The sequence below is a fragment of the Rissa tridactyla genome, chromosome Z (genome assembly GCF_028500815.1).
Source record: "Rissa tridactyla isolate bRisTri1 chromosome Z, bRisTri1.patW.cur.20221130, whole genome shotgun sequence".
Classification (NCBI taxonomy): Eukaryota; Metazoa; Chordata; class Aves; order Charadriiformes; family Laridae; genus Rissa; species Rissa tridactyla.
In genome coordinates, this window is record NC_071497.1 from 50,458,588 (window position 1) to 50,482,555 (window position 23,968).

A 23,968-nucleotide genomic window follows, 5' to 3' on the forward strand; every position below is an offset into this window, starting at 1 on the left:
TCTGTTATAGACCGCCCAATCAGAATGAGGGGGCAGATGAAATATTCTATAAACGGCTGGGAGAAGTCTCAAGACCACGAGCTCTTGTCCTCGTGGGGGACTTCAATTTGCCGGACATCTGCTGGGAATACAATACAGCAGGGAGGGAACAGTCTAGAAGGTTCCCGGAATGTACTGGGGATAACTTCCTGACACAGCTAGTGAGAGAGCCAACTAGGGAAGGTGCCCTGCTGGATCTGTTGTTTGTAAACAGGGAGGGTCTTGTGGGGGATGTGAAAGTTGGAGGCTGTCTTGGGAACAGTGACCATGAAATGATAGAGTTTTCGATTCTGCGAGAAGCAAGGAGAGGGGTCAGCAGGACTGCTACCTTGGACTTCCGGAGGGCGGACTTTGGGCTTTTCAGGAGCCTGGTTGACAAAGTCCCCTGGGAGGCAGTCCTCCAGGGCAAAGGAGCCCAGGAAGCCTGGATGATTTTCAAGAAGGAAGTCTTAAAGGCGCAGGAGCAGGCTGTCCCCATTTGCCAGAAGACAAGCCATCGGGGAAAAAGACCGGCCTGGCTAAACAGGGAGCTAGTGTTGCAACTTAGGGAAAAAAAGAGGATCTGTGGCCTCTGGAAGGAAGGGCAGGCCACTCAAGAGGACTACAAAGAGGTAGTGAAGCTATGTAGGGAAAAAATCAGGAGGGCCAAAGCCCGGCTAGAACTAAACCTGGCTTCTGTTGTCAAGGACAACAAAAAAAGTTTCTATAAATATATTAGCAATAAGAAGAGGACTAAGGATTATCTCTGTCCTCTAGTAGATGGGGCCGACAACATAGTGACCAAGGATGAGGAAAAGGCTGAGGTACTTAATGAAGTCTTTGCCTCAGTCTTCAGCGGTAGGACCAGTTGTTCCCTGAGTACCCAGACCCCTGAGCTAGAAGACAGGGATGGGGAGCAGAATGAAGCCCCTGCAATCCAAAGGGAAACGGTGAGGGACCTGCTTCAGCACCTGGAGGTGCACAAATCTATGGGGCCAGATGGGATCCACCCAAGGGTATTGAAAGAGCTGGCAGAAGTGCTCGCCAGGCCACTTTGCATCATTTATGAGCAGTCCTGGACAACCAGGGAGGTCCCAGCTGACTGGAGGTTAGCAAATGTGACACCCATCCACAAGAAGGGCCGGAAGGAGGATCCGGGGAACTACAGGCCAGTCAGTCTGACCTCGGTGCCTGGGAAGGTCATGGAACAGATCCTCCTCAGTGCCATTACATGGCACATGCAGGAGAACAGGGTGATCAGGCCCAGTCAGCATGGGTTTGTGAAGGGCAGGTCATGCCTATCAAACCTAATATCCTTCTATGATAAGGTGACCCACTTAGTGGATGAGGGAAAAGCTGTGGATATTATCTACTTGGATTTTTGCAAAGCTTTTGACACTGTTTCCCACAGCATTTTCCTGGAGAAACTGGCTGCTCATGGCCTGGACAGGTGTACTCTTTGCTGGGTAAAAAACTGGCTGGATGGCCGTGCCCAGAGAGTGGTGGTAAATGGAGTTAAATCCAGTTGGTGTCCGGTCACAAGTGGTGTCCACCAGGGCTCGGTGCTGGGGCCGGTTCTCTTTAATATCTTTATCAATGATTTGGATGAAGGGATCGAATGCACCCTCAGTAAGTTCGCAGATGACACTAAACTGGGTGGGCGTGTTGATCTGCTTGAGGGTAGGTTGGCTCTGCAGAGGGATCTGGACAGGCTGGACCAATGGGCTGAGACCAATGGTATGAGGTTCAACAAGGCCAAGTGCCGGGTCCTGCACTTGGGTCACAACAACCCCATGCAGCGCTACAGGATTGGGGAAGAGTGGCTGGAAAGCTGCCGGGCAGAAAAGGACCTGGGGATGTTGGTTGACAGCCGGCTGAATATGAGCCTGCAGTGTGCCCAGGTGGCCAAGAAGGCCAACAGCATCCTAGCCTGTATCAGGAATAGTGTGGTGAGCCGGACTAGGGAAGTGATCATCCCCCTGTACTCGGCACTGGTGAGGCCCCACCTTGAGTACTGTGTTCAGTTTTGGGCCCCTCGCTACAAGAGGGACATTGAGGTGTTGGAGCGTGTCCAGAGAAGGGCTACAAAGCTGGTGAGGGTTCTGGAGGACAAACCTTATAAAGAACGACTGAGGGAGCTGGGGTTGTTTAGCCTGGAGAAGAGGAGGCTGAGGGGAGACCTTATCACCCTCTACAGCTACCTGAAAGGAGGTTGTAGAGAGATGGGGGCTGACCTCTTCTCCCTGGTGACAAGTGATAGGACGAGAGGAAACGGGTTCGAGTTACGTCAGGGGAGGTTTAGATTGGATATTAGGAAACATTTTTTCACTGAAAGTGTTATTAAACATTGGAATAGGCTGCCCAGGGAGGTGGTAGATTCACCATCCCTGGAGGTGTTTGAAAAAAGGGTAGATGGGGCACTTAGGGACATGGTTTAGAAGTGGCTTTTGTCAGGGTAGGTTAAAGGTTGGACTTGATGATCTTAAAGGTCCCTTCCAACCTCAGCAATTCTATGATTCTATGATTCTAAGTATGAAAGAGGTAGGAAGATAGTATGGATTTCTGCAAATTATCTCTTGTGAACCTTCAGGTATGGAAGTACAGATAAGTCAGCAAAGCCTTCTGAACTGTATTGATAATACCTAAAATCATGTTCATGACAATGGGAAGAAACAGTACAGTGCTTGTTCTTCGAGTGTTATTTTGAGATGAGATTAGTAGGAAGATTATATCGAAGTTTTTCGTTTCTTGGCTGAACATGTGGAAAGCAAGATAAAAACTGTGAATAAAGGCAAGAGAGGCTCATGAGGAGTATAGTGATCTTAATGTAGCGCCTTGCTCAGAGCTCACTAGGTCACTAAAAAAGGATGACCTCATGCAGCTTTTGAAAGGGACACAACCACAGCGACATGTAATAGTGAACCCCAGCGTTTTGTCCTCTTCCAGGGTACCTGTCCTCCTTCCAGCTGCCCTGGATTCCCAGTGGTGGCGTTCTGATGAGCGTGAATTTGGAAGACCAAGCAATTGTATATTTCATTTGTTTGACACTGATGAGCACTATACATCTACAAATATATGTTTCTCTTTTATTAGATTTTCACCCAAAATCACAGTGACGACTGTGTGCATGCAAGTGTGTCAAACCTCTCTTTTTCCACTGTCACTTTTATTCATTTTAAGGCCATTATTGATCAATTTGTTTTAACATTTGGTGAATGTGTGTGTTGGGGGAAAAGTGAAGTTTGGCACCTGGACTTCAGTGTTCTGATATGACACAAAGAAAAAAAGCTTCTGAGCTGTGTGGGAATTACAGTTAACCTTCCAAAGGTTTCATATTAATATTTTTTGTACTGTTATGATCACAAGGACTTCAAATTTCTCTCAAGTGATCTCTTGCTTTTGTGCACTTACTTTTTGTTTCAAAACCATTCACCATCTAAAAGCAGAACCTCATACTTTCCATATGCCCCTGTCCACAATGTGTTTCCATTTTCCTGATATTATTATCATATTCAGTATTTCTATGTGATATACTTTAATACTTTGCAAGTGGATGCCCTTCTTCCCTTCACAAACGTTTAATCTGTCATCTGTCCTTTTGTAACTCAGTCAGGTAGCTGGGCCTCTGATCGCATCTCCATTGCTTGGAAGAGAAGATGCTTACACAAATCAGGACTCTCACCTTCAGTGATTTTCTTTGCAGCCTGACTGTTGGCAATCAGTTCCTGCTATTAGAGCCTGCTCCAGTTCTTCGGCACATTTTTACATCCCTATCTTTCTTTGAACAGTGTCGTCATTCCATTTAAACTAGAGATTTCCATAATATTGTCTTGATCTGATCAATCATGGAAATTAGAGGTGGTACAATACGTAGATTCTGTGGTCGAGGAGATGTTGCTTTTTGCTGTGAGGGCTGGTCTGAGGACCAGTGTTTTTTACAGGAGAAAACTAAATTCTCCTGACAGACAGTTCAGGCATTTCTGGGCCTCATGTTTTTTCTCTCAAGCAGTAATACCACGGCATCCATGATCTCTATGGACAGTAATTACCAGTAGTAAGCCACATAATTGGGATAAATTAGGATTTTAATAGTACAACTTTCTTACCATTCCACCTGCATTTTAAGCCCACTGTGATAATGTTTTATTATTAATCAGAGACATTTGAAAAATCAGATAAGTCTGAAAGGCTTATCTTGAGAAATTCATAAATCTTACAAGATTCCTCCTCTTTCTCCTCTGGAGAAGGCTATATTTTATCTTTAGTTGGCAGAGAGCTGTGCTGGTCAGGGAGACTGTGGTGAGTGCAAAAATTGAATTCAAACTTCCTGAATTCTGGTCCTGAGCCATGGCTCCAGGTTTTGTTTCCTGGTTTATAAAACTATTTAATGGAAACTGATAAATTGTTCACAGGTTTCATCTCAGCTTCTGTTTAGATGAACCCAACTCCTTTGAAGGCAGGGGACCTGCATTCTTTTTACCCTCAAAGAGTCTGCTATTCTTCCATAATTCTTAGTAAACAAAAAAGACACAAAACCCTATGTGCTTCCTTGTTGTCGTATTTTATTACTAATATTGGCTAGGCTACCTTGATAGACCTCAATCGAGCAAGTGTAGTTTACACAAGTGAAAATCAGAGTAGAATTAGACAAAAACCCCCCCAATATCTAAACAGACAAGCATAACAAATGTCAAAATTTCAGTTTCAGCAGATTTTACAAATAGGGTATAGTTTGACAACTGCAACATCAAAACGTTTATCCAGTAATTTTAGCTGTTTATCTGTGACATTAACTGTGGATATGCTGCAGTCACATAGCAATGACTTCAGTACTGAAGAATCGCGTAGTTGTTTTATAAATATTTATAGTGCCAGCAGGAGTAGTAAAGTGTAGCAAACCTCGAAGTCTAGCATTGTTCCATTCCTTGTTGTTAGGACTCTTGCTCTGTTATTTACATTAGTCTCCAGTAAAAAATATTTTCAGGAATACCTGTCTGGATGCAGAAGCAAAGCTTTTATAGTATCATATATTGGTAGTGAATTATCACAGATGATAATTTTCCGCTCATAATCTGTAATTCAGTGAGTGTTGTGGTAAAATCTGTGGGCATATATCACAATTTAGTGCAAAATAATGGAAGACAAAACATTCAGATTTATTTCTCTGCCCTGTCAGGAAGGATTTATTTGTGGGAAAATGTTTTTCCCAAGAGCTAACCTAACTCTGAAATATCTCATCCTGTTGTTGTTGTTGTGTGCTCTGAAGTTAACAAAGCAAGCAGAATTGTACACATGAAGAGGGGGTGAATACTTGAGATGTAAAGTCACCTGTGTTACCAGATCACGCCGAAGGATTAACTTCATTCTAGGGCAAAAGAGCTTGGCAGCCTGGGGTAGATATCCATCAGGATGCAGGATGACGTGTCTGCAGCAGAGCCTCTGCTCTGGACCGCTTGGGAAACCCGGAGTTGCAAGCGAGTCCTTCCAACCCCTGTGGGTGCAGCTGAGCTGTAATGGGATAGTAACTGATGGTATTAGTGAAGTGTCACTGCTTTGCTCCTGATCGGCCATTCCTTATTTGCAAAATGCTACTGCTGGCCCATGTCTGCACCATAGGCAGGAGCATGATGAACTAGGTAGTATAGCTATTCCCCCACTCTGGCCTGAGTGCAGTTTTACCATAAAAAGCTAACATAAGGGCCTCATCAGCACACTCCAAAGCCAAGCTGAAGACTGGCTTGCTGCATCATAGGCTTTAAGAGAGTAGGGGGACAAAAATGCACTTAGGGGTGGTGTGAAGCCAGCAGATTTGAAGCAGAAAGAACAGGCAGATCATTTTCCCTTGGAGAAGGAGGAGTAATTCCTGGGAACGCTGGGAGACCACAAGTGTGGCCAGAAAGTGTCAGTGCAGCCTGTGTTTGGAAGGTTTTTGTCACAAAATCCATTCCAGAAAGGTCACATGGACCAGCAAGAGTGAGCATACTCATCTTTTTTTCATTTTCCTGTTTGTCTCTCCTCCAGTTATGTGAAAGCTGGAGTTTTATAATGTTCCTAAGAGAATGGGGCAACTTTTTTTTTTTTTTTGAGATTTCCACCCTGAGGTCTTCTAATATTTTAACTGACAGGAATAATCTGCCTTACTCCCTGTAAGGACTCCCTTTGGGTCCAAACTCAAAACTTCTCTAAGGCAAAAACGAATCTGCTAGGATTCCTCCTGATTTATGATTTCACAGAAGGATTTGTAATCCGAGTGAGAAACTGGCTTGTCAAAAACATGCTGAATTTTATTTGAGCCCTCTGGGCCTCTCTTCCCCACTTGTGCTAGTTTGGAAAATGATTCATTACGTGAAGGTGTACCCTTGAATGTATACGAGAGGTTATCTGTATAAACTTAGGTAATCAGATATCCACTGATGCTAGATTGCTCAACATTTAATTTAACGAGGACTTTGTTAAGTATAGAAGCCCTTTCAAATGCGTAATTTAGCTCTGGACTAGACATAGCACTGGAAAACATACATCCAGTAGGGAACACTCTGACTTTGGCAGGAATGATGTATGAGACATAAAATGAGGGGCCTCCTCCTCCCACTGTAATTCCTGCGGGCTGGTTCCTGAAGTCCTTAATCAGCAGCCTTTGCATTGCCTCTAGCAGGTTTGACTCCAACCAGAAAGGGACATAAACCACTACGTCTCTGGGAAGAAATCTGAGGGTGTGATCCCAAGGCTCTTTTTGACAGGATGAGCCTTGCCCACCCTGCTCTGGCCTGCTCCCAGTGTGGAAAGAAGGAGGTCACCCACGATGGACGATCCATGGCTGCGATTAAGTTTCAGTCAGGAGGGAGCTTCCTCAGAAAATCAGTTTGTTCTCACTGTCCTTGCTTTGGTGGATATTATAGAGAGGTCTTGCAGTACCCAGATGGAATTGTTTTCGGAAAGAGAGATGGGCAGAGCTGTGCTTCCCAAGTGTGGGTGAACACAGACTCGAACTGTTACCCTTTTGTGTAGTTTTCTACACAATTGAGCTCAATATGGGGGCAAAGTAGGATAATAAATTTATGAGAAATGGAACAAAAGTGATATTAAATAGAGTTTCTAGTCCAGCACAATATGGCACACTTGGCTGTATCTCAGATTAACTTGCTTTTTTCTTCATCTAAGTGAAGTTGCTTTTCTTAGGCTGTTTTTGTTGGCTTCATGGACTTTTTTGACTGCAGGCTATAGTAGTAGACAGAAAGAACCCTTTCTTTGTGCAGGTTATGCTTTTGCACTTTAAATAACCAAGGCTGTAGCAGTCATTGCAACGCTCAATTATCCACTATTTTGTAGTTGCAATCTGCAGCCAACTTATACAATATACAATGAGGTATTATTAATTGACTACATGTCAGCCACTAACTCCTGTGCTGTTTTTTTCCCCTGCAGATGTCACCGTTGTCCACACCTGCCCACCAGACCTTATGAGAGGAGTGAGAAGCCATGCATGCTGTCTGAGTACATGGAACAATACCCCGTTCATCCCATCACTCCTCCCAGAGACTCCTTTAAGCCAAAGGAAGTATACAAGATGGCGCGGATACCCATGGAAGGCATCTCGACTACCAAGTATGAAAAACAGTGAAAGCGAGTGAGGAGTGTGACTTAGATAATGTGTGTGTGAGAAAAGGGTAATGGAGAAAAGGAAAATGGTTAGTTTTCACAAGTGGTGCCTGAAGAGAGCAATGTTGCCGTTGTACAAAAACTCATGAGGGCTCTGTGAAGGAGAGATGAAGGTCTGAGGCCACTTATTGTAGTGGAGGCAAGCAGCTATGTTTCTTGCACTTCCTGGAGGTTGAGATGTGGTCTGATCAGAGAATACATGGACCATAGAAGCACAGTCATGGTCTTGGCTTTTCTCACTTTCTATTTTGGGAAGGTTTCTTGGAAAACAACAGAAATGTTGTCTGGGAAAGTATGGATGATACTGGAGGAGTTTTGGGGCTTTTTTGTTCTGTGTTTTCTGTGGCACTTTGTACACTGTGAGTGACTGGTTTCCAAGCAGGTGTGAATAGGGTAGAGCTGGATGATTGGGAAGAGGTGTGGGTGCTTTCCTCAAGGCAGTCACTGTGGACTGCTGAGCTGTTTCTGCTTCTCAGCTATGTTGTTGGTCAGTCTTGATATCTGGCAGAAGTCCTCACACTTTCACTGTGCCCATTTTCCTGATGGAAGTAACTGCTGAGGCTCTTCCCTGCTGCTGGTAGAGTGAGGTGCCAAGTGCTTGTCCACAGAAGAAACTCATAAAAAATAGGAATCTGATCCCTTAATATGAATCTGAGAACTTCCCTTTCCTCAAACAGTGGCTGCTGCCTGATCTTGATTTTTGTCCTCTGTCGTCCTTTGTCATCACAGGCACAGTCATGAGCAACATCACTCCTGCCTTTGCTGAACCAAATTAGACACCTAGGAGATTTCAATGGCTACTAATAAAGTCTTAGCAGCTAACACCACCTATTTGTTCTCATTCTGACATGGAAGCTCTACCAACTCCTTCCCCTGCCTATGCCTTTTTATCGTCAATTTAAATCACAAACATGGCTGTTAAAGTCTGAAATGCCCAACTTACATTTGGGATACCCCTGTTGTCTACGTAGGAGTTTTCAGCAGTAACCAAAAGGATCGGAGTGTTTCAAAGAGCAGACTTCACTTCTATATACGCCTTTCATCTTCAGCATGAGACGAAGCAGTTAGTTAGTTAGACATCTTTGTGTCTGCCTGTAACTAAATCCTGGGCTCACTGGTGTCCTCTTAAGGCAGGTGAGAAGGTGCAGCCACCGTGTGGGGTCAGTCAAGGAGACCTTAGAAACTTCCCCTTCAATCAGCAAAACCACCCTTGCTCACACAAGGCTAGTGTTTTCCACCGTAACTGTTACTCCTGGAGTTTAGTACTTCTGAAAAGCAGACTAGTAAGAAAGCACAGAAACTACTTATATTTGCTTCTTCAGTGTCTGCACTCTACCAAATACGTAAAACTTGCTACCCTTGTAATAGGGAAAAACACAGAGCCTGAACAGTTAGCAACTGGATTGCAAGTCCTGCTGTTCTCTGGCAACACTGGTAAGAAAATACACCCGGCATGAAAGTACCAAGGCCTAGTGGAAAAGTGCCGCCACCTATTAGAGGGCTGTGAGGCCAGCAAACATCAAGTTGTCACCAGAATTCTCTAATAACACTTCGCGGAGTGTTAGGTGTCATACTGCAATAGGAAGCTCCCTTGGTAAAGATTTTTCTTGGCGTCTTGGATGCAGGTTGCCACTGATTTATCAGCAGATCGATCTCTCCTCCGTAATCTCCCCTGCAGGTTCTGTTGTGTCGCAATAGTCAGTGGTAGGAAATGGTACTCCCATTGTCAGGAAACTTGATCACACCGGTGAGGAGCTGTCTGCCCGTGGTCTGTTACTTGCCTCTGGTACAGGCTCGGCTGTTTCAAACGTGGGATTGTGCAGCGTCCTGTGAGTGATGTGGGAAAGACCCTCGCTGTTACAGAGCTCCCCCGGCCAGTGAGGGTGCCGCATGCGTGTTGTATCCCTGTTTGTCTTTTCTTGGCCCCTCTTAAAAAACACAATGGCTTTAGATTGCTGAGAAAAGTATGCCAAGGGGCAACGACGTGTGTGACATCTACATAAGTACCTCTTGGTGCTCTTGGATATTTTTTTTACTTTTGCATTTCTGTTTTTATCCCTATACCTAATACTTTGCAATGTGAATTCTCTTCTTTTGAGACTTTTGAGAACCCTGTTTGTTTGCTAAAATAGGTAACTAATACAGTATACTCAGAGGCTCTGGCTCTTGCCCACCCAACATCACTCCAGATGCAAAGCGCAATATTAATATTAGAATAGCTCCTGTACTGACTGTTTCTCCTGTCCAGTTGCTAATGGTGTAAACACATCTGCATGCCAGTGGAAAAGTACTCTGACATTAGAGACTGAATTCACTGGTGCCAGGGCAGCAGACTTGCTGCCCTGTACCAAAGGATGTGGGCAGTGAAATAGATTCAGGTTAGGGAGCGTCGGATGGTGATGTTATTTTCTTCTCCATCTTGTTTCTGTAATGTTTTGTTGGATTTAGGTAACACTACCTTGAGTGGCTCTTTTACAGTGATGCCTGAGAAAAAGCTGACTGACTATGCTGGTGTTTCTTTCCTCAACTGCTGTTTTGCTGTAGGACTCTTTTGTCGTTACGTCCCCATCCTGGGTTGAAGTGCTGTACAGAGTGTTGTCTGGGAAGGCTATGGTTGCCTCTCTCATGTTTCCCATACATACTAGATAGCCTGCTGTAATTATTGGGCTTTTAAAGGGAGCTACGTCTTCTGGGGAAACTCCGCTGTAGAACAGAGGTAGCTTTGTGTAAGGCCATTAACCTCACTGGGTGGAGAGGAGGAACCTGACCTGCCTGAGGTTGTCCGGAGCTGCCTTGGTTCCTTTTTCAGAGTCCAGGTTTCCAAACATGAAAGCCTCGCGTGTTTCCCTAACTGCTTGTATCCTATCCAGACTTTCTCAGGCTGTGGAGATAAGGGGAAGTATTAATTTCTTTGTGCGTCTAGAAAAAGGAACATAATTTTTTCCTTAAGACAAAAGACGTAATGAAATTATTCTTCACAGGAAAGATTACATAGCTCGTGAAGTGTTGCCACAGAGACTTAAACCACCTCAAAAGCCCGTCAAGAGTGATGACAGTATGGATTTGACCTCCACTTATAAAGAAGATTATAACTCCTACCCTATCTGTCAAGTACCTCCATGCCTCCCCCGTGTGATGAGACACATCCCCAGCGCCAAGATGGATACAATATCCACTTACAACGGTACGTGCCCTTGCAACTTCTTTCAGAACTTCACCAGTAGCTTAATTTTTTATGAAGAATGATCAAAGCAGTGTGCAGTTGTTATTCCTTCTGTCTATGCATGGCAAGATGTGCAGGAACCACACAGACACAAATTGTTGTGAATACAGCCCCGCATTAATGGTAGCATTGGGATCCCTCTGAATTCAGCTCCTTGGCATGTCTGAAAGGCCTACAGGCATCCTAGGTAGAAGCAGGGCCACGTGAACTCCTGCAAGTGGGTCCAGCACCTCATCTTTAGAATGTACTGAACATGATCTTGGTATACTGTGGGGGTGGTTCACATATTCAGCTAGGTCTGAACAGGTCTTTTTATGTTAATCTGTGGATGTGCAAGACACACAGAAGTTCCACGCAAATGTCCAAAGCCCTCAAGCTCTACTCTTGGCAAAACAGGTCAACTTTACATCTACCTATGCCCTTGTTTCTCAGTAGCAGTAACTTGGTGTAGTTGTTTTGTCTTTGTGGGGGCTTTGTTCTCTGTGGGCACGAGTTCTCTTCTGCATGCACGGTGAGAAAAAGTTCAGTTACACAGTTACAGTAACTGCACTCGTTTTGGTAGTAAATCTAAGTAGAAAATCAGAGAGTTTTGCCTCCCCTCTGCACACCTGCCAGCTAGCAACTGTTGCTGGGCAGATAGCTAGCATTTGGGTATTTCTTAAAATAATTATTATTTTATTTTATTTTATTTTATTTTATTTTATTTTATTTTATTTACTTTATTTTACTTTATTTTTATTATACTGTACCAATATAAAAGCTTATAATTGGTGCTATCATTGAGATTTGTCCCAATGTACAGAAAAAATTTTTTTCTTAAAACTCAAAATGATAAAGGAAGTAAGGAAATAAAAGGTATGTGAATGCAGTGTTAAGATTATCCAGCTGAAATGACTGAAAGTCAGACTTCAGTGCAGCTGCATGTTTGCAACGGCATAAGCTGGAATTTTTACATTAAGCACAGAGGAAATACTGTCCATTTAGGATGACTTGAGTCGTGAAGACTATGACCCACAGGTGCAAAATACCCACGTTTACACAATTTTGAGCACTTTGTTTTGCATAGGCAATGTCACCAGATGGTATTCATTGGTAAAGCGTCAGTGAAGCCAATAAAAAAAAAAGGCTGCTTCATGCAAGCAGAGGATCTTTCCTTCTGTGTTTAGATATCCTTAACTTCTCTATATCTGAACCAGATGTATATCTTTGTCTTTTATCAGTGTTTAGGTCAGCACCTTAACTGTTACTCCAGAGCTCTAATAAAACGTATCACAGACACATTTGGTTATAATTTGCAGTATTTTTCAAAATACTGCAAATGGAAATCTTCGTCCAAACCCTCTCAAAGATCAAGTTGCATACTGAATTAATTCCCTTTTAAAGGCCCAGGTTCACAAACCCCCCCCCAAGTTTTCATTGTGCTATTCTCTAAGCATTGCTAGGCTTTACTGATCACTACCCAAGTGTGAAATTTTTAAACAGACTATTCGATTAAGTATCACCATTCAAATATTTAAGCAGCGTATAGAACAGTGCTGCAGTGATATTAAATTACCTTTCCTACTGTATTGTCATACTCCTTCGCACTAAACACGCCATATCCCAAGTGACACAGTAGGTTTAAGACGATGCTATTGCGTATCACAATTAAAGTCAGATGACTTTGCAACTGAAGGTTTCAAAATTCTCATCTCCTCCAAGCTACACACGTAGTTGTTTCTATCCATCTGCAGGTATGTAATCTAATTTTAGTTTTGTCTTGCTTGGCTATAGTGAGATGTGCCTAACCCTTCAATAACATATGGTTCATATCCTCCGTTCCTTCCTGTACCCCCTAATGTTTTCAAGATTGTGCTACATGGGAAACTATTAATATCTATGGGAGAAGAATTAGAGTTACAATAAAATTGTAACATATTTTGAAGGAATAGTAGCACTGCTGGCTTACACTAAGTAAAATAAATTCATAATACCTATGAGGTCTCCAAATGTGTAGAGCTTGTAAATTTTTAAAATTGAAGACAGATGGACTTGCTTGTCATATTTTGAATATTTTGCAAAAGCTGTGGTTACGTCCAAAATGCACTGACTGTTTTTGCAGCAAAGATGATGGGAGAACCTAAAATGTTTTTTGGTAACTATTGGTTGGCATCTGAAATGTCAGATCTTTGAATGAGTCCTCGCTTAGAGATGGATTGAATCTTGTGAGCTTATCACTTTTTAACACTTTGTTAATGCATTATCTGTAATGACACATGTCCATATATGCTTGTGGTTCACCCAAGAACCCAAGAATGTGGTCTACCCTAGGCACGGGCACAAGGTCAGCATCCCACAGTGCGGTGGTGCCCAGACATCTGCTGTTCCCCCAGAGAAACAGAAGCACCTGGGGCATTCAAACACCCCTGGCACTAGCAGGGCACACAGCCTGGGCTTCAGTGGCACCAACAGTGGCAAATGAATGTCTGTGCTGGTGCACACAGCAAGGCCCATGTTCTCAGCTGACTACGCTAATTAGCAGAATGAGGGCAGCTCTGTACCCAAGGGCAGGGTCCTTGCTAGGAACAGCATGGTGTCCGTGGCTGCTGCTTCCTCTCTTGTGCCAGGACAGAGGAACTTGATGTGAACCAGAAGGACTTTAAATGGATAACTAATTGGGGCAAAAAGTGACTTTTTTTGGGTCAACTTCACATTGTAATGAACACATGTTTTGTGTAATTGTGTTTGTGCAGTACAATAACCACTGCCATTCAAAAGGAACAACTCTGGATTTGAGAGTTCAAATATCCTGATACCTAATTGCATCATTTACTTTCTAGTACTTTGAAATCCAGACTTCCTTCCTGTTCAGAGTCAGCTGGAAGCTTATTTGCCTCATGACTCTCAATGTGGTTTGAAAGTAGGGAAAATTTAAAAAAACAACAAAAAAAAATCAACTTGGGTTATCTCCAAGACTATTTCATTTCAACTTCCTACCAGTAACCATAACGCTCTCTAGGGGAAGTTGCACAAGATTACTAGGAAGGGAAAAAACGATGGTCTTGTGGCTGCAGCACTGGTCAGAGAGTTAGGCAGCTTTGCAATAGATTTCTAGTGTGACTGACTGCAAATCTTTTTAAATCTCAGTGCCTCATTTTATTTATTTTTCCTGGTATCCTGCCAAGAAAAGAAATTATGAATGTCCCTAAAATGCCACCTAAAATGTTTTCTTAGTCATGAATTTAGATAGCAAGATTTTGGGATTTTGGACCATCTCTGTGTGTAGGCTTGGTCCGCAAATTCCAGCACAGTTTTTCAATTAAGGAAGAATTGGAGACAGAGTTACAAGCTCCTCCTCGGTTCCTGCTTGTTCTGACGGCAGGAGTACGATGAGAGCAAAGCCAAGAGCTGAGGAAATGCCACACAGCACAGCTTGCTGACACCAAGATGCACTGCAAAACCGTGAACTCAGCAAACAGTAGGCAGCATCACGTCTGTGTTGTTGAGAAATCAGGTCATCCCCAAATGAGAAGGTACAAAGAGGAAGGGTAGCTCTGCAACTTGGCTTTTAGGGTGGAACAGTGGACATCTGTTTCTCCTTGCCCCAGAGACACTGTGGGAGACACCTGAACAACCTTCAGCAGACATGGACGTACTCTGCCTGTGCTCTGAGCCAGCCACGACATAGCTGCAGGAAGGTCGTGAAGGGGTCGAAGTCAGTGCCGTGATACTCCACTTTCATGACTTCTGGTTGCCTGAGCATGAGGACAGCACCCACTCAGTCACCTGCAGAAAAAGTCTCTGCAAGACTTAATCTTCACAGAATCACAGAATGGTTTGGGTTGGAAGGGACATTAAAGATCATTTAGTTCCAACCCCCCTGCCATGGACAGGGACACCTCCCACTAGACCAGGCTGCTCAAAGCCCCATCCAGCCTGGCCTTGAACACTTCCAGGGATGGGGCGTCCACAACTTCCCTGGGCAGCCTGTTCCAGTGTCTCACTATCCTCACAGTAAGAATCTCTTCCTGATATCCAATCTAAATCTACCTTCTTTCAGTTTGAGGCCGTTACCCTGTGTCCTATTATTACACTCCCTGACAAATAGTCCCTCCCCATCTCTCCTGTAGGCCCCCTTCAGGTACTGGAAGGGGGGCTATAAGAGAGAGAGACCTTGCTATAAGGTCTCCTCAGAGCCTTCTCTTCTCCAGGCTGAACAACCCCAACTCTCTCAGCCTGTCCTCATAGCATAGGTGCTCCAGCCCTCTGATCATCTTCGTGGCCCTCTGCTGGGCCTGTTCCAACAGGTCCGTGTCCAACATTGTATTTGACCATCTCTGTAGGTGTGGGTGGGTACTGGACTATTTTCATCCCATTTTCTGTGTAGATGCTAAACATTTCCAGGGGTCATCACACTAGTGTATAGTGTTTTCTACAGCAGCTCTTTTAGTAGGATTTGTCAATCATTACAACATCAACAAATATTTATTGTAGTAGAAAATGTAATAATAAAAACATAATATGGTATATGCCTAAACTCACCAAAGAACTTCAGTCAAGCACTTAGGTTTCGTCTTACATTTCAGATGACTATGTTCTATGGAATGAGCCAAAGACAGAGATGATCAGACCAGATGACAGGTTTCGCCCATCAGAAGAAAAATTTGACCACACAACCGTTGTCCAGGATGACTATCTCTACAGGGGACCAGTTGCTACTCAAAGCTGCAAACCTCAGAATCTGCAGAAAAGCAAGGCTCCCTTTGAGAATACAACCAATTATAGAATGAATTACGTGCCACATCCTCTGGAGAAACTTTATGTCCATAAATATGAGAAATACAAGGTCAATGAGGTTCCATTTGATGGCCTCACAACCCACAAAGTTTCTTACAAGAGACTGGCTGGTCAGCCAGCCAAACTGGCAAAGCCATACCAGCCAAAGCTTCTCCATGATCTGCCATTTTCCTCTACAACTGAGTTTCAGGAAAAGTACCAAGCTTGGCCACAGCCTCCTCTATTCACCAAAAAACCTGATGTATATCTTCCTCCTCTGGAGAAAATGGACCTTCACACCACTACTCAGATGCATTTTAAGTACCCAAATGACAAGCCAGCCAAGATGTGTCGATCTTTGCTCCAGCTTAAAAAAAGTACTGAGCCATTCAATAGCTCTTCTATAATGAAGGAAGACTATAAACCTTGGCTGTGCAAGAGACTAAAACCCATCACTCATGCTCCGGAGCTGACTTTCCCAGCACAACCAATGGATTGCTTGACTACCTTTCAGAACCATTATGTGCATCAGCCACTCACAGTTACAAAGAGCTATAAACCCGGCTGGTCAGGCCCAAAGCATGACACTCTGCTAGATGATAAAACCACCTATGCTACCAGCTACACACCAAAGGCCATTGTTAAATGCTTGGCTTCTTACAAAGACCCACCTGGTTACGTCTTTGAGGGAAGTGATGCGGATGGTCACAATCTCTATCTCCCTGCTTCCAAGAGCGAGTGCCTGCAAGGTGACCACTGAAGGTAAAAGAGAGTGGATGCAGCCTTTTTGGAAATGGATTCAAAGAGGAAGGCCTCAGTGAGTTACAAATGACAGCTTGATTTTGTTTGTAACCTTCTTTCAAACCAATCACTAATTTCATATTTAGAGAGCTCTTAAAATAAACTTAATTTCCAGGCATTGGCTTTCTCTGGATCGTTTGCACAAATGAAAAACATAAAATCCAGGGAAAAGACACACTGATCCTTTTTTGTCTATATGTTTTTTTTCCCACCTAATTCTTGCTCTTTAATTGAGAGAGATAACCTCCTTCTGAGGCACTAAAAGAGATATGTCATGGTAACATACATCATTATTAGTGTTACGGGGGTTTGGCCGCATTCATGATGACAGTGGTAGAACAGCCTCTTCAGATGAAGTGTGAAGTGCTGTGAAGTCATGCTTAAAAGTGATGGCTGGATAACAAAGTCTGAGATCTGTCCTTATTAGTCATTCCCATCAAAGACGTGTACAAAAGGTACAATTACTGGATAAATATTATCGAAAATTGCACCTTCGTTAATTGTGTCACTGTGCTGCTCAAAATCTAGGCTATCAGATGTGAGGTTGTCACCCCAAAGATGCCACCCTAGGCTGACAACTTGCAAGGGAAGCTTTTCAGTCAATGCTCTTTGCTGCAGGATGTAGGTGCTTTGAAACCTGTTGGGATAGAACTCTTCCATAAGTCCTTGCAAGCCAAAGCCAAATGCATCCCATCTGGAAACGTGAATGTGTAACCCTGAGGTTGGGAAGCCACTAGAAAAATCACCCTAGAGACACCGTGGTTCTGCATCACTTGAAGTCCTTAAATCAGTCCTAGAGGCCTTTTCTAAAGATATGCTCTAGTTCAATGAAAAATTTTGTGCTTGCAGCAGGAACAACTAGGCAAATATCTATAGATCACAGTATACAAAAGGGCCCAACTATTGATGGCTCCACACAGCCTTCAGAAATTCAGGAATCTGTAAAATATTCACTCACCTGTAATGAGGTATTGACCCAGAGTATGTCTGGCATTTCATTTCAGCTCCTACTGTCTTACCAGCCTTCTTGAACCTTCGCATCTTCAATGTTGAGCTTTGACAGAAAAATATTTCTTCTTCCCCGTCTCTTTTTATTCACTTTTTTTTCTCATTTTATTTACCAGCCTGTAATTCTGTAATTCTGTCAATTCTGAAATGGAGTTTATATGAGAGAAACAGCTGGGGCTTGTGACTGCAGAAGAGGTTGTTCTTTTATGCAGGAAAGCTCCCCGACTGTTCTTCCAGCTCCTTGATGTGAGACTGGCAGTGACTGCAGAGCCAGGAGAGTTTAGCCTGTAAATCTATCTTTATTACAGGTTTGTATTTTTCTTTTGTTGGGTGGAAGTTAGTTTTATCGAGATGGATATCAGTGCAATATGCTACTTAGCATTAGTAATTGCTGGATTTTGAACATTAACAACAGGAGTCTTGATTTTTCAAACAGTGGAGCAGCTCACAGCAGCATCAATTACTGGTTTTATTCCAACACTTTCACATCATGAGATGCAGGTTTGAGTTTTTTTCCCTGACTTGTACCTAAGTGTATAAAAAAATTATTAAAACCAATACATGATAACACTAAGGAACAACATGAGTTCACTTGAATGACTAAAGATATGGTTCCACAGAAACTGAGGCTGATTAAAGCTTGGGTTGCTGTGGTCTCACCTTTCTCTCTGCCTGCAGCTGCGTGTTTGCCCTGTTGTCTCTCTTTCTTACTGCTCTCTGACTACATGGTGGGCTAGATCAGGAGACTGACCTGGCTGAAGGCAAATCCACGATTTAGCAAGGCTAAGAACCATTTACTTCATTTCCCTGAGCTGGTGCACCACACAGTTGCACAATTACCAACTTAGGTGCAGGATGTCAGCGCAGAGAGGAACGCATGCCTCAGGTAGCCCAGACTCGTCTTGGTTGGAACTGCTGTGGATGTGCATCCCCCCTTCCCAAACAAGTTTTGCAATGCCTCCTAATTTGGTGTTGCCCTGAAGCAGAGGGCTTTATGTGCTGTGGGACCTCCCTTGAAGGAAAAGCTTTTTTAACCCTGTCTCTGTCAGCCGCCTCTTTTTCTCCCAAGTGGAGTGCTGATGACAAGGTGAGCCTGTCCACTGCATGGACGAGGCTGGACTTCTGCTCCTTCTGGCCTCCTGTGCATGCAGCAGGCCTCCCTTTGCTCTGTGACGCAGTTAGAGTAAAGCAACATCTTTCCAGCCTGCAGCTTAATTTTGATTAAAATGGGCAGTGTCATTAGAAAATCAGCATAAGAGAAAATTGTAATTTGGAGGTGAATTGAGTTGTTTAACACAGAAAATAAAGATGGGCTGCGCTGCAGTACATGGGATTTGGTTACTGTTTTCATGCAGAATGAATTTATGGATAAAGATGAGCAGAAGTTAGTTTTACCTTATGTTTGCGACAATAAAATTTAACTTTTTCTTAGAGTGGTCACAATCTCAGAAAGCAGGAAGCACAAGAACAAGTAAGAAGCCCAGAAAAAGAGCTTAAAAGGCCATTGAACTACACCACAGGTTTGTGTAATTGTTTTCGAAGTTACGTAAAGTGGGAGGAGGAAAATAAAACTATACTTGTGTGAGTGGCAGAACTAGGTGCTAGATGAACTAGCACTTCTTCAGAAACCTCTCAGATGTTCTGTAGTAATCCTCCCGGCCTTGTGGGACAATAATGAGCGAAAAAAGACTACCTGCCGCTGGCCCAGCTTCCCATGTTGGAAGCAACCTTGAGGAGCTCATGAAACTTGAACTCATGATGCAGCACGAGGCAACATTTCTCACTCAGTGAGCAGAGGCATGCAAAGAAGGGAGTCAGCTGGAATCTGCCTCCTACCTCATTCATTGGTATTTTTGAGGAATGGATAATGACATGAATACCTAAACACTGGCCCAAGTACAAAGGCTACTATCGAAAAGTGTTTCAAAAGCCAAAATGCAAGGATGAAAGCCAGGGGCTTTGTCCTTGGCAGGGTTGAGAAAGGGGAGCTGTACCACGAAGCACGCAAAAAAGAACAAGGAGGATTGTGCTGAGCAACAATAGATGAAAACTGCCACTGCCAGGGCAGGTTACTACATTGGTATCCATTACATAATTATTGGCAATAGACATCAGCTGTGCACAGGAACAGTCCCCTGTACATACACTACAGAGTCTGTTTGGAGGATAGCTTCTTCCTGCATCCCTGAAAACATAGAAGAGGTCACCAGGGCTACTGATCGCCAGGGCAAAGCACAATCTGTTAGGCAAGTCTTAAGCATGAAAGCTGAATCAAGGAGACATGTCCAAACTAAATTTCAGAAGGGTAGCAGCTTCTTGGAAGGTCCTGAGTGTCTGCTCAGCCAGGGGACTGTGATTCCTGCCTGTGGAAAGGCTGAGCAAAAATACTTGATTCCCCTGTCCTCAGTGGTCGACAGAATACACCACCACCAAAACAAACAAGTTATCCACCTGGAATAATGGGGGAGGTAACTAATCAGTTCAGTTTTGACTTGTATGGTATCAGCCTTTTGACCACCTGTGCCTGCAAGGACTGCAAACCCCAGTGCCTCACATCTGCAGGACACGGTTACTCCATCTGGAGAAGATTTGCAGTTGGCAATAGGTGAGAGGTCAAAAGAATCAGTAAGTTATATAATTATAGTCTAGAAATACGAACAGACAGCAAATTTGTGAAAAGTTTACCACTACAAACTCTAAAAAGGGCTTCACCCAATGCTATAGATTACTAGAGAGAGCAAATTGTCAGCACCTCAAGTGTTTCAGAGCTATGAAGAAGGTGTTAAAAGACAAATGGTATGCTTCAGCAAGGACTGAGGATGTTCATATCACAGAGGGAAGCAATGTCGATCCTGGTATGATACTCGGGAGACAGGAGGCAGCTGAAATTAATGTATGAAAAAGCAAATCCTTTCTTAGCAAGACAAAAAAAAAGACTTTCCTGGGGCATGGATAGGATCTCCCTGAGGGAGCCATGTCATCTCAGCTGGAAAGAAACATTTGGGCAGAGAACTGCAGTCTGGGTTCAGGGGGATGGGAAACTTCCATAATAAATTTTCTGAGCAGAGTTTGCTTTTGGCTGATCCCGTTACAAATCCCTCTTCCCCCTACTGTACTGGTATCTCTCTCTGCCTCTTTCCCACATTGGAATCAGTAGACTGATGATTTGTGCCTGTCTTCTTGCTTTTGTGGGGAAATACTGCTTTGGGGCAACCTGATTTTCACTTCTCCATCTGGCTGCATGTCTGTCCCACAGATGTTCGCGGCTGCATTCAGCAGGGAAGGAAGAGGGTAACTCTTAAAGAGGCAATGGTGGTTTTGGCTTTATATTCCCTGTTTCCACCAGCTCGCTAGCTCTGTGTTTGCTGATGCGGAGTACTGTCCCCAGGCAGGTGAAAGGGCTCATGTGTCACTGCTGAGTGCCACCACATGGGCTTGAAGGTGCTGCTTTGCTGGGCGAGCAGACCCCTGCTCTGCTTTGCTCTCTGCTAAAGAAAAGTGCCTGTGGGATCCTCCCTGCACAGCTGGATTTGATTTGCTGTGATTTGTACGTAGTGGGCTAACAGTGAGATTGTTCTTCTTTGGTAATAAAATCACTAGGTTGTATGCTATTAGTTGAAAACTGACTCCATCAGTCTTTCAGTAGGTGAAATGTTTTAACAAGCATCCACCAACCTCATGGGCTATTTATTTAAACCAGTAATTCATGCTTTTAAAAAAAAAAAAAAAAGCAGCATGTTGAAAAGGGTGGGGGGAAGTCTCGATATAGCCCAAACCAAATTACTCCTCAGCCTGACCATTAAGCACTTCCTTCAGAGAAGGCTCCTCATGTGGAAAGCAAGCTGTCCACGGCCCGTCTGGTGTGATCTTTCTGGTTCAGGTTTTATGATGGTGCTTTGCCACTGGCCCTGGGGAGTTTGTAAACGAAGTAGGCTCAGACCTCATGCGAGACCTAGAAGCAGCAGACTACTTTATAGTATTAAAGAGGGTAGTAGTAGGGAGAGGTTTCTCATGCCCGTGTCATCCTAAGCTTGTGTGGATAACTATATGCTTACCATGCAATCACTCACATCCTGCTGCTCCTTAAGCAAACAGTATTTATATGTAGCCAGAGTACAACCGTCTGGTGTCCCCTTCCCTTTTAGCCACATAAACCAGCATATTTTTATTTATATCTACACAAATATAAAGTTTTCTTTGCAAAGGGATTAAAGGCTTAGGGCAACCCTCTTGTTTTTCCCCTTTTTTCCCCTGCTCCTAAGAGGTAAGCAGTGTGTTAGCAGGAAGAATAGGGAACTGCAACCTGAACAAGCAGTACACCATTTTTTCATTGTTTTGGCTTATAAGCCCTAGTTATCAGTGTTTCATAAGTCCTATCCTTGCCCAGGACAGTTGAATTGCCTCCCCACTCCTCCCTGGTTACAGAGCACTTGCTCTACCCGCAGAGAAGAGTCTCCTGCCTGGGCTCGGTTCAGCTGGGGCCTCAGACAGTGTAGTCCTACCACCTGTGCTGTGGACCTCCTATAGCCTCAGGGACACAGCCAAATGCCTGGTCTTTCAGCCAGTACCCGGGAAATCCCTGTCTGGGCAAGTGTGGAGGCACCCTGTGAGATAGGAGTGCTGTCTCTGGTGAAGGACAAGCATTTTGTTGTACCAGGGACCCTTTTGTTGTGTGAGCTTAGTGGTGATGCTGCAGTAGCTTCACTGACATGGCGTGCAGAAAACTCTGTTCTTTAGAAACACGGTGCCTGTCTTCCCCAGAAGCCATTGTTCTTGCTGTCAGAGGCAGTAATTTTGTAGGGCTTGTGGAAGGAGTGTGGTAGGATGGAGTCTCTCCTTGGAAAGAAGTAATGTTTAGTAATTACATTTAGTAATTAAATCATTCATCAGGCTCAAAGACCTGTAGAGCTTTTTGGAGCTATGTAAGCCAAGTGAGGGGGGGAGGAGTGGATCTGGGCTCTTGCCACTGGCGCAGTGAGGTACCAAGGAGAAATGGGTGTGCGATGGGAGGTGCAATGCTGCATGGCGCCTTCCCATCTGCCACACTTCATGGACAAGCAACACGTGCAATTCAGAGCAGCCTGAGGCAGTACAACTTGCACAGGGTACAGATTGATATGGACTCAGAGAGGGGCCTTAAAGACATTCCCAGGCAATCTCTGGTTTCTGTGTGAGGTAAGCGTGTGCAGGTCTCCCAACATGTGTGCTCATCAGTCGCAGCGCCAAAGGCAGGCACCAGTGTAGAGCCGATACGTGTGAAGGGCAAAGCACGTCCAGTGGGCTTCCCACATTAAAAGCAAACCCCAAAGCGCTGGCAAGATTCTCATGAGAATGAATTGCATCCGATTGCGGTTATAGTTGGTGATACTGGCAGCAAATATTTCAACTTTCACACTTTTCTTTATGCTGTCAGCTACTTTCTATGTCAGTGACAGGGTATGTGCTTTGCCCTCAGCATCTCTAGCAACAGTACCTACAAACTGATTTTATTTCATCTTATTTTGTTTTTTTCGGTCTATTTTTTTTTTTATTGGTCAGAAGCCATTTTTTTGCTGTGCTAACCTTGATTCTTCCTGTGTAAAGCCTTCTTTATATGAGCATGAGCTGATATACATGTGATTTCGTGGACTTCTAGTCTTAGCCATCATCGGTGATCACTGAAGGAAAGATGAAGTTGAGCACCGCATTTGCTTCTGAGAGGGACAGATGGAGAATAAAACGTATTGTTGTGTTCGTGTCTTCACATGTGAAGTTGAGAATGGGAGCAAGAAAATTGTATCTATCTCAGTGAAAAGGCAGGAGGGGATAGAAATGAGTATTGTGATCAGAAGTGGAGATGCTGAGACATGGCTTTTCCCCTTACAAATCTGGATAAATAGCATATTGGGTTGCATATTACTGAAAAGCTTTAGTAAGCAATTTATATCAAAATTTGATTAAAATGACTACTATATGACCAGGCTTTAGATTTGATTCTGGTTGACTGGAGGGAAGATGTTGGGTGGAAAAGGTGAAGAGCAACACAGGTGAAAATGATGATAAACCAACATGGTTTTAGTGTGAGAAATGTGTAAGATCAATAGAAAAAGGATGTTTGATTGTCCCTTCCCTCATTTTTTTCAAACTAAAGTATTTGTTATCTTCTTTGGTTTCCATAAATAAAAGCTGAGTGTGAGAGCTGATACATAACACTATTTATAAATATACATATACTTTTAAACAAGAGAATGAAGGGAATGGTTAAATTGATGATTCTCAAACTGTGGTCTGCAGCTTATATACAGAGCCATAGTTAGCATTAGCAGTTCTGATCTTCCCATCTGTGTACACCGGTCATCTGTGAGAAATTCTGACATACAAAACAGCTTGAAAGCTTCTGTGTTAAAAATTAGCTAATTGAATTAATGAAATTAATTCAGTCAATTACTAGCTGAAATGACCTGCCAGATGCCATGAAGAACTTATGAGGACTTCTACAGTCCTGAAAATCTGGAAGAGAGTAAG

General features: G+C 43.6%; 1 protein-coding gene across 1 annotated transcript; it reads left to right on the top strand.

Annotated features, from left to right (window-relative positions):
• The first annotated feature begins 7,573 nt into the window (after positions 1-7,573).
• SAXO1 (stabilizer of axonemal microtubules 1) lies at positions 7,574-16,415 on the top strand. The gene is made up of 3 exons (XM_054184633.1): positions 7,574-7,623; positions 10,659-10,861; positions 15,466-16,415. The coding sequence occupies exons 1-3, from the start codon at positions 7,586-7,588 to the stop codon at positions 16,413-16,415; spliced, it is 1,191 nt and encodes a 396-aa protein (XP_054040608.1). The 5' UTR covers positions 7,574-7,585.
• Positions 16,416-23,968: the final 7,553 nt, after the last annotated feature.